This window comes from Centrocercus urophasianus, unplaced genomic scaffold (assembly GCF_019232065.1).
Source record: "Centrocercus urophasianus isolate 14NV4802_14NV808 unplaced genomic scaffold, USGS_Curo_1.0 seq_11, whole genome shotgun sequence".
Lineage (NCBI taxonomy): Eukaryota > Metazoa > Chordata > Aves > Galliformes > Phasianidae > Centrocercus > Centrocercus urophasianus.
In genome coordinates, this window is record NW_024884253.1 from 29,993,805 (window position 1) to 30,004,609 (window position 10,805).

General features: G+C 40.7%; 1 protein-coding gene across 1 annotated transcript; it reads left to right on the forward strand.

The window, feature by feature from the left end:
• Nucleotides 1-567: 567 nt before the first annotated feature.
• On the forward strand, nucleotides 568-7,140 carry RPL7 (ribosomal protein L7). The gene is made up of 7 exons (XM_042808876.1): nucleotides 568-673; nucleotides 1,418-1,520; nucleotides 2,301-2,467; nucleotides 3,143-3,280; nucleotides 3,583-3,692; nucleotides 4,721-4,931; nucleotides 7,078-7,140. The coding sequence occupies exons 1-6, from the start codon at nucleotides 660-662 to the stop codon at nucleotides 4,927-4,929; spliced, it is 741 nt and encodes a 246-aa protein (XP_042664810.1). The 5' UTR covers nucleotides 568-659; the 3' UTR covers nucleotides 4,930-4,931; nucleotides 7,078-7,140.
• Nucleotides 7,141-10,805: the final 3,665 nt, after the last annotated feature.

Genomic DNA, 10,805 nt, shown 5'->3' on the forward strand with positions numbered 1-10,805 from the left:
GCTCCAGGCCCGGCCTGCCGGCAGCGGCTTCTCTCACCCGGGCGGCTCGGCCGGACTCCGGGCCGAGCCCGCCCTCCGACTACATGTCCCAACGTGCACCGCCTCGCGCGCTGCAGCGCCACCTTCAGGTACAGGCCAGAACGCCGCGCTGCTGGTCCGCCGGAGGAGGGCGGAGGGCGCTCGGCAGCCGCCGGAGGGGAAAGCGGGTTCTGCGCTTACCCCTGACTTTATAGGTGTTTTATCGCACATCTGTGCTCTGGTAGAAGTAATTTGCGTTCCCCGCTACAGTTTTAATGACCTCGGTGGGATATAGGGTGGACTAAGAACACGGGTAGATAGATGTTCGCAGAGAGCAGCAGGAGGAAACTTCCCGCACACCGGCGCGCTGCGGGGCTGAGCTGTGCTGTGCTGTGCGGCGACCCGCGGTGCCTCAGTGCCGAGCGCAGCATCTAAGGCTGAAGCACGGAAAGCTCGCACGACGCACCGCAGGCTCAAGCGACGCAGGCGTTCACGGGCCATCCCGGGCTCCACACCGCGGTCCGGCACTGCCTTGGACACCCAAACGTGGGGTCCTTCCGCAGTTCAGGGCCCTGCCCGCGCAGGCAGGCGGCTTGAGTTGTCCCTGCGCATGCTCCTGCTCTCTCTCTTCCGGGCCGATCATGGCGGACAAGGAGTAAGTGGCCGCCGTGCCCCACGACAATCCGCTGCCATCCGCGGCTGTGGCGGCTCCTGTCGGTAGCCTCCGCGGTCGGGATGCTGTTTGCCGTCCCCTGGCTGCAGGGTCTCTGTTAGTGACCTGGAGGGCGGCCTGGGAGCGCCGGGAGTTGGGGCTGAGCGCGGTGGGGATGCGGCTGCCGCCTACTTTCCCTTCCTTTCTGTGGGCTGCCGTGAGGTTGGGGGAGGAGGTAGAACCGGCATCGGGCACGGCTGTGCGGGGCCGGGGAATTGCGGGGCTGGGGAATTGCGGGGCTGAATGCAGCCAGGGCTGTGCTGGATTGGGAGGACTCGCAGGCGCAGGCCCGAGCTGTTAGTAACGTATAAACGTTAGTCTTGCACGTGTTTAAGCATCAAGGAGTTTCAAATGCAAGTAAACTTGAACATTGTGAAAGTAAAATTTAAGTAAATTATCGGGCTTTTCTCTTCCTAAAGCTACTTCCTAAATGCTTCATGAAGTTGAATTGCTGACTATTTTTGATAGGTGTGGAGAGACTGAAGAATAGTATGTCAGACTTCCTTGTCTTAATCTTGTCAGGCTGTGTCAATGCTATAAGTGGCAGTAAGAACAAGTTGTGTGCCTCCAGTGAACTGGCTGGAGACAACGAAGCCTGTGTATATGTTGTCTTTCGTTGCTTTTGGTGTTTATGATGTGCTGGTTTTAGTAAACGTGGGTTTTAAGAGTGTTTTTCTTGTCACTTAGGGCAAAGAAGGTGCCATCTGTCCCGGAAAGCCTCTTGAAGAGGCGACAGGCTTATGCAGCTGCAAAAGCCAAACGTTTGAAGAGGCTGTTGGCACAAAAAAAGGTGAGTATTGCATGACTCCTTGCTTGGATTGCTATCTATTTTGTAGGCAGTTCAGCAAGCTGCTGTCACTGCTGACAGAAAGCAGTCGGGAACTTTGTAGTGTTTATATCATAGAATGGCTGGGGTTGAAAAGGGCCACAATGATCATCCAGTTTCAACCCCCTGCAGGTCGCCAACCACCAGACCAGGCTGCCCAGAGCCACATTCAGCCTGGCCTTGAATGGGGCATCCACAACCTCCTTGGGCAACCTGCTCCAGTGTATCACCACCCTCTGTGTGAAAAACTTCCTCCTAATATGTAACCTAAACCTCCCTTGTCTCAGTTTAAAGCCATTCCCCCTTATCCTATCACTGTCCACTCTTGTAAGCAGCTGTTCTCCCTCCTGTTTATGTGCTCCCTTCAAGTATTGAAAGGCCACAGTGTTTTCAAATATTAAGATCTGAAACATTCACTAGAAGGGGTTAGAATTGTATGTAAAGAATTAGATTTAGGCAGAGCTGGGACAAAGCATCTGTAAAAGTTAATACTCAGCAGGGAAAGATTTTGCGTTGTTTGTGAGGGATAAGCACGATATGTGGTAATGTTCAAAATAAGGCACTACTGCAGGGTGGCAGAGTTCACCACATTTTTGTTGACTGATGGTCATCCTGAAGTCTGCATTAGAGACAGATGTGCCTCGTATCTGTGGGGAGTCCAGGAATATGCTGCATTATTTGAAGTTTGACTTTCGTATGTTAAAATGCATTATATAGCCTGAAGTGATGTTTGGTTTATTCCAGTTTCGTAAAGCGCAAAGGAAAATCATCTATGAAAGGGCCAAAGCTTACCATAAGGAGTACAGACACATGTACAGACAGGAGATCCGTATGGCCAGGATGGCCCGAAAAGCTGGTAATTACTATGTTCCAGCTGAACCCAAGCTTGCATTTGTCATCAGGATAAGAGGGTAAGAATAAGAATACGTTGTTTCTATTCAGAAGCACTGGAATTCTCTCTTTTTTTTTTTTTTTTTTTTTTTGGTCACCTCCCTTGTTTTGTGGGCTTAAACATGTAAATAAATCCAAGCTTTCAACAGGATGCTTGGAAAGGCACTGGCAGTCACGTTGATGATACATTAGTGACTTTATTCAGTTGAATGAAAAGTCCTTTTGCTTTGTGTGTACTGCCATTGGGAATCCTTGATTTATTAAAACAACAAATAAAGCAAAACAAGACTACAAATATGTGCAAACTGTTAGTCTGTTTAAGTTTACCTTGATAAAATTTTATACCACTGTTCCCTACTGAGTGTTACTAGTCTTTTGGTAAAAGTGTAAAGAGAAAACTAACAAGAGAATGAACTATATGCAGGAGAGCACAATGATATGTAGTGAAGAAGTGTAATTTTGTTTGAATTATTTTCATGGAGTTACATCTGCTTTAATCCTAGAATTCATAACTATGATAACATACTAGCTTTACTTAGTGAAAGGGGTCAAATGGTGATGCGTTTTAAGATAGGAAGACATTACTGTTTATTTTTCTGTTTGAGTTTTTGTTTCTTTAATGCCTGTTATTGCTGTGATGATACCTATATGTTTTCAGATGTAGATAACTGAGGCTTTTTGCTGTGTTCCTCTAGTATCAATGGTGTCAGCCCCAAGGTCCGCAAGGTGTTACAGCTTCTTCGCCTGCGCCAGATTTTTAATGGCACCTTTGTGAAGCTCAACAAAGCTTCTATCAACATGCTGCGGATTGTTGAGCCCTATATTGCATGGGGGTGAGTAACATGCTCAACTGTATCAAAGTGATACGAATGTTGATTGTCTTGGATTTTGTTATGCTAGTCTTGCATATTTTCCTGTGCTCAGTTTTGAAATCGAAGGAGGGAAAGAAAAAATCGTGGTAAAGGCAGTGCTTGCTACGTATGATTACATTCTGTTGCCAGCACTGTTGTGAGCTACGTTACTTTTATGTTTACTTTTGGGATGTGCTGTAATTACCTTGAGTTGTTTGCTATTGAAATTCCATTTGGAATCTAGCTTGTATAGTTTAATAACTTCTACCTGACTGTTATTTCAGTTATCCCAATCTGAAGTCTGTGCATGATTTGATCTACAAGCGTGGCTATGGCAAGATCAACAAGAAGCGCATTGCTCTGACCGATAACTCCCTGATTCGGAAGCGCCTTGGTAAACAAAAATTTCCCTCTACAAAACAATAGCCAAACTAGTTGCACTTGGACAACTAGTGCTAAGCTGGACAATTGTACTTACTTGTCTCTTGGGAATAGAATTGATTAGTTAACAGGCTCTTTTTTAATACAAAGCATGCAGTGATTTTCACTATTAAGTATTGAAAGTAAAAGTGTTGAGAACCAAAGTTTAGGATTTTAGACCTGTAAATTTTGACTGTAATCTCCTTGACCTTTAATGGACTGGTAGATGTTTCTGTAAGGAAAAAGTGCTGGAACAGGAAGGAAGTTCATCATACGTTTCCTTGAAGTTTCAAATTCAGTACTGGAATTTGCTTATATCTTAGATATCCATGCTCTGGTAAACAGGTGAACTTTTAATGTTTCTGTGAGAAGAAGTAGCTATTAAAGCCATCAGTGTACTTTGTCAAAGCACAGCATGGTGGTCAGTTGTCACATCAAACTCTAAGGCTCTTTTTTTCCCAGTCATGCCAAGAAATTGTAAAGTCTCTCTTGTCTAAATCTCCCTTCCAGTCAGAAGTGTCATGTTTCATGCTTTCAAATTCTGAAGGTGCAGGTATTATGTTATTACCACCTGCCTTTATAGCGTTGTATTTGATGAAGTTCACTGTTACACATCACTGAAGAATTTCGAATGGCATGAAGAAAACATGCTATTGCATCATTCAACAACACGAATTGTTCAGTGAGTTTCCCTGAGCTACACGGAACTTGTATTCATGTGTATTTAAAAGTCTATTTTCTGAAGGTCCACTGAGCACTTATTTTGTTCCTCATTGCTGGACACAAATACAAAAAAATTATCAATGAAATAATATTGAGTTAGCTGCAGCTGATGCATTTTTGTTGGACAGTCAGTCATGGGCTGTATTGACCGAGTGGATGCTTTTTGCTTAGTGAACTTTGTTAAGCTATATAGATAAGGCAATTAGAAATATATAATTTTTAGCTTGTCATTGGTGGTGGCTCTGTAGACTTTCTAGAAACAACTTCTCTAAATTTTAGGAAAGCTTGGCATCATCTGCATGGAAGATGTGATCCATGAAATTTACACTGTTGGCAAGAACTTCAAAGTTGTGAACAACTTCCTTTGGCCCTTCAAGTTATCCTCTCCTCGGGGTGGAATGAAGAAGAAAACAATCCACTTTGTGGAGGGTGGGGATGCTGGTAACAGAGAAGATCAGATAAACAGACTGATAAGGAGAATGAACTAATGGTAAGATACTACCAAATGTTAACATTATTCACTATTCTGCTATGTAAGCTGGAGTTGTTTCTGGTTGACAGTTTGTTGGTGCTTGAGCGGTAGGTACCTGGAATAGCCAAGTGGAGTAGTCCTTGTGAAGCTAAATGTTGATTATAGATGATACATTTATGAAGTGGAAGCATTACAGTAATTTGTTTTCCCTTCACCAGTAGCATGTTTGAAAGCATTGTTTAAATATTACGATGGGAGGCCTTCAGATTTTTGGCTGCAGTCTTCAGTTCTCTTTAATAAATGCTTAATACAATTACTGTTGTGATTGTAATGCAGTATTTCTTCATACTGTCTGATTTCTCCAAAAAAGAAGGAAGTTTATTTAAGATTGGAAGAAACTGAATTCTCAATTTACAGCATTTTAATGATCTGAATTCTCAGCTTAAGGTTTTGTTTGAAATGATTCAATTCATATTAACATATTATTTCATATTTAATTTAGAAAGACCGATTTGCCACTTAAAATATGCTGTCCTTTAGAAATGGGTAGTTTTATTGACACACCACTTAAAGCAGTTTGGAAGTGGCTGCTGAAGCCTGAAATTAGTATCTGCTTCAAACTGTCTGTCCTATCATTTACTGTTGTCATTCTGCTATTTCTGTTTTGATGAAAAATCATTCAGAGGCAAAGTTTTTTTTCAGAAGTCTTGCATTTCCCATCTTTCCATCTTTCTCACACACTAAGCCAACTTCAGTGTTGCCATTATCAATTTTTCCTCAAGGATAAATGCCTTTTTGTTACACCAAATGTTCTGGAATTTAAGATTTGTAATATCAGAATGGTTGGAAAAACTAACAGGCAAAAATGCAGTTTTTCCCAAACTCCTAAAAGGCAAGAAGCTTGTGGTTTGCTTAAGAACTAGTAACTTCTAAGGGCTTGGTTAACGTAAATAGCAGGTAGTAATGAGATTTTAGAGCTAAAAATCAGAGTAGAAGCTATTTGTTGTTAATAAGATTATTAACATATTTATTAAATAAATAAATTGTTCTTAGAAACACGTTTTTGAAGGGAAGGTGATCTCTGCTTCTTTTTAATCAGGCTTTGCTGTGGTGTTTTGTTTTGTTTTTTCTTTAAGTGGATTGACCTCTTTCATATCTACTCTCTGTGCAAGAAGCCAGAGAGCCTTGTGAGATAACCTTCCAGTTGTCTGGCTGAGCTGTTGTATTGAAGCTTATGTGTAGGCTGTTCTTCCTCTGTTCTGCCTCTTCCAAACTTCTTGCATATTCTTTTGTTTGTCTTGTATGAAGCGGTGGACCTTTAAAGTACTGATTACACAGCGCATGGAAGCCTGGCACTTCAGGAAAACAGGGACAATGTTCCCATAAAGCTTTTTAGCTTGCCTGTGTAAAGAACTGATTTTGAGAAAGTGAGCTGCTGTAATGTTTGGTGCCTTGGGTGTTGTTATGTTGCTCTTAGTAGCATTCTCTAGAAATGTTATGTTCTCGCAGGTGCTTCTCTAAAGTTAGTCTGTGAGTCTTCAAAAGAAAGGTTGAACACAACTACTATTGTGTTTCTGGGTGGTTTTTGAGCATAAGATGAAAAATACTGTATTTGATTCAAACTTTGTAGCTTTTCTGTCAGCATGGGTTCTTTGCCCTCCATCTTCTCTGTCAAGCATCCAAACAATACTGGCAGATACTGGGGCTTTACTCTGTCCTTCAGTTTAAGCTACTGGATGCTCTTAGCTCTTAACCAGATTTTAAAAGAAACTTGAGACAAGTTTGCTTTTTGTTTTAATTATTCTGTGTAAGCAATCCCTGAAACTTACTGAAAACAGGGTTGTTGGAGAAGATATTAAATACGTTCAGCGCCTCAGGAAGTCTTTGTGTCCAGAATTGTCTTCTGCTAAGCTTTCAGAAAAATACGAAAACAGATAGCAATACTTCAAGGTAGAAGTGTTTAATTCAGTTAGCTCTGTCAATGGAAGTTGATGTTTTAGTGTAGAGATGTCAGTTTAGAAGTTGGCAAAATTTTAAGTCTGGTAAAGAAAAAGTAGTGCTTTTAGTCTTCATTATTAATTGTAACAGTATATGAACTCTTCGGGTGGCCAAAGTAGTTTCAGATCTGTCTGTGTCTAACGATGCTTCTTTCTTTCTGTTTCAGATTCAGATGCCCAGCAGCAATTTTTCAAAGTCTGGTCTGTTAATAAAATCTTCTTGCACAAAACAGTGTCACCTCACTTGTTCTTTTTGTAACCCTTTTTCATAGCAGCATTAGTTGGTAAGACAATTTGGAGCAACCTCTTTAAAAATATGAGTTACTCTTTGAATCCCCAGTATGCAGGTAATACTGTTTACAGCTTCAGACAGGCAAGGGATTAATTATTTAAGTGACAAGAAGTATGCAAGAATTTCTTCATGTAAAGAATAGCCAAGGTTAGATCTTTTGTTCTTAAAACATAAATATGGTGTTTTTAATGTCATAGTATTTACTTCTAGCTCTTAACAACTTTGGATGATTATTTTTTTTTTTTACCAAAGCAAAAATAAAATGCAATATGCAAAAAGTATTTTAGACATTGTGAGTAATTACTCTGCTTTACCTAATATTTTTGCAGTGTTTTATTTTGGATATCGTAGAATTGGAGGCCACAAGATTTGTTTGGATTAGAACAGTTGTTGCTGATGTGTTGGACTAGCAGTCTAATAGAGAGACTGTTAAAATTACAGAACTCTTGAGTGGAACTTGTATTCAAGCTGACATTATGGATGCCCACTCCATGGAGACGTTGAAGGCCAGGCTGGATGGGGCTTTGAGCAGCCTGGTTTAGAGGGAAGTGTGCCTGCCAATAGCAGGGGGTTGGAACTACATGGTCTTGAAGATCTTTTCCAACCCAAGCCATTCTATGATAACTGAAGGATCTTAGCCTGGTGAGACATTTAGTCCAAAAGATAAACAGATTGCATCTATTCTATCTGAATGTTTTTCTCAAGGTGAGCTGTGGCACTGTATTGCACTAACGAAGGGTGTTGATTTAAAAACTACTGGTGCTGACTTTTTTTTCCAAAAGCTTGTAACAGGAGTGCCAGTTTGTTAAAGCTTGTCAAAAACTAATTTTGTTACATCTTTGTAAATGGCTCAGGAAGTGAAAGCAGTGGCTTCACTGGAAAGACATCAGTGCTTTCAATAATTACTAGGAAGAAATTGCTGAAAGGGCTGAGTGTCAATTGGTAACAGTGTTTACAGGTTCAGTCAACTGAATTATGAAACCTGAAGGTATCTGATGGTTCCCCTGCTGTGACTTTAAAGGTCCAAAATGCATTGACACAGTTTATTGTGACGAAAGTGAAAGTAACACCATCTCTGTCCAGTTAAAGCTGATCACTACTGAATCGGAATGTATCAGTTCCTTGGATTTTCAGTTCAAGTAAATAAATATTATGGGTAAATAAGTGGATTTCTGGGTGAATGAATTGAAAAACGTTGAAGTAATTTGTTTTTTAAAAATCTTAATGTGATACGCAGTCTTGATTTGCAGTGAGAAGGCATTGTCATGAAGATGTTGGACGAAGGGAAAACTGTCTTCCCCTGGAAATTATACATACGCTATCAGAATCATGAGAAACCTCAGTTCTCATCTTGTCATGCCACAGACTTGATTCTGTTAACTTAAAGCTGCACTGATAATAAGATTCAGGGGTTGGTCATCCCTTCTGCTAGCACAAATTTAAGGATTTTAATATTGCTCGCCAGGCATGTTTCATAGTATGCAATTACAGAAACAGTTTGTGGTTGGATAGTTAAGGTCAGAATTTGTACTGGAAATGAGGCATGATCCGTTTACACAGTGCATGAATAATACATCTTGGAGCATTTACAAAGTAATAAGAGTTAAACGTAGATGCTGAAGAAAATCACTTGGTCCCTAAGCAATAAAAATGTAAATCCTTTATGATAAAGTTTGGGTTCTTGTAAACATGTTACTTTCTCACTGTTTACAACTGCCAGACTCTGACACGTTCTGGAATAAAATTTCTGTGAACTCTTATCCTCTTGGAATGGCCATCATCATCTTTTTTTTTTTTTTTTTTTTTTTTTTTTGTCAGAACTGAAGCCAGAGGCTTTACCTAATAGCCATTGGAATAGCAACAGGAGACTTCTGAAGCACCAATAACTTGCTTATAAAGTTTTCAGGCATGCTAAGGTTTATAGGCTTTACAGTTAATTGGTATTCCTTCGCTGGTGTCCAGCTCTTACAGCCCACTTCACTATCACCAAGTGTAAAGTCATACATCTGGAAACTGAATGGGAGCCCATCCCAGGCATCAGCATTTTGAGAGAAAGTTAGGAGACATGATGGATAGTCATCTGAACGTGTGCTCCCACTTGGCCAAATGCAACTTTTGGATGCTTTAAAAAGAGAATATCAAATGGTATGGGGGAGGTAATACTACTTTTGTTCCAGTAGTGCTTATGCTAGTGCCAAATGCAGTATCCAGTTCTCATGCCAAGAATCGAGAACATGCTTTATAGTACTGAGAGCTTAATTTATTTAGTTTAAATACAGACATGGTTACAAAATGAGTATCTACCTCTAATTTCCTTCATGGAGAAAAATAGTTTGATAAAATAATTCTTTGATCTAGCAGTTACAATACGATGAAATGTCTTGAATTTGAGGCCAGATAAAATTTGGCTTCAAATTAAACATTTTTAATAGCAGATAATTAGCCACTGGAACACTTAACCTGTAATATGCCAGGTCCTTTGTTAGTGGTCGTTATTTCCAAATCGAGGTTTGTTTCTTTTTTTCTCCCCTTAAAGACAGAGCCTCTGAGTAAGAGCCTCTCTTACTTGGTAGAAATTTCTAATGCAAGCTCTTCAGGTACTCAAAGAACAGAAGTTAGGCCCTTGCTTCCAGGTAACTGCAACTTACAGCGGAGTTGAGAAGTGCTGCAGCAGATAGTATGTGCTTAGAAGGGATTTGGAATTAGGCAGCACACGCGGTGGGAAGTCACCCAGCTGTGTCTTAGCAGTATACATAGTGCTCAGGAAAAGGATGGTAGGCTTTTGCCCATCTTCAATGAGTTTTGTTGATTCTGCCTGTTGGGCATGCAGGTCTTGCAGCTCTCACTGGAAGACTGGGACCAATTGTATTTATTATTTTTAAAGAACTGTCAGGGCTCACAATCAGTTCTGAGTCTCCAATAAGGAAGGAGGATGGAGTCTGCGTTGTGCAATAACTGTCTCACACCTCAGAAGCTAGACCACGTGTGTTTTGTTCAAAACATTCCTTCCGTCTCCCAATTTTCAGAGTAACGTCCATAGAATTGTAAGAGAAAATCTCTGTGCTGCTCCTTATTGAAGTTACATGCAAGTCTATGGCAGAGAGAAGATCTGGATTTTTAGCTTAAGTTTGAAAACTACAGAGCGGACAGAGATCTGAAAAGAGTCAAACTTAGAAGGGAACAAAATTTCAGTCTCCCAGATCCTAGAAAATACATTCTGCCAAACTAGTTTCGTTCAGTACATTGCAGTAGGAATTTCTTTTTTCTTTAGTGATGTTTAAATTGATTGTTATCTCTTATGGAGTTCCCACTCTTCTTGGCATTCTTGTTTATTTTCTAACAGCTTTTGTACCACACCAGACTGTGGTATCTGGGATCCCAAAGTATCTTCATGGTGCTTAAAGACGAGTTCTGATGCAAGCAGGCTCTTAAGCAGTGTTTCTCATGACCAAGGAGTGAAAAATCAAGTACTAAGTTTATGAATTGTGGGTGCTAAGAACAGAGATGCTCAGAAACATTTTTCCACACAAAGATTCCTTAATTTTTTAATTTGTCCCTATGTGGTGATACCAGATATTGCTAGTCTTATCCACGAACACGGGA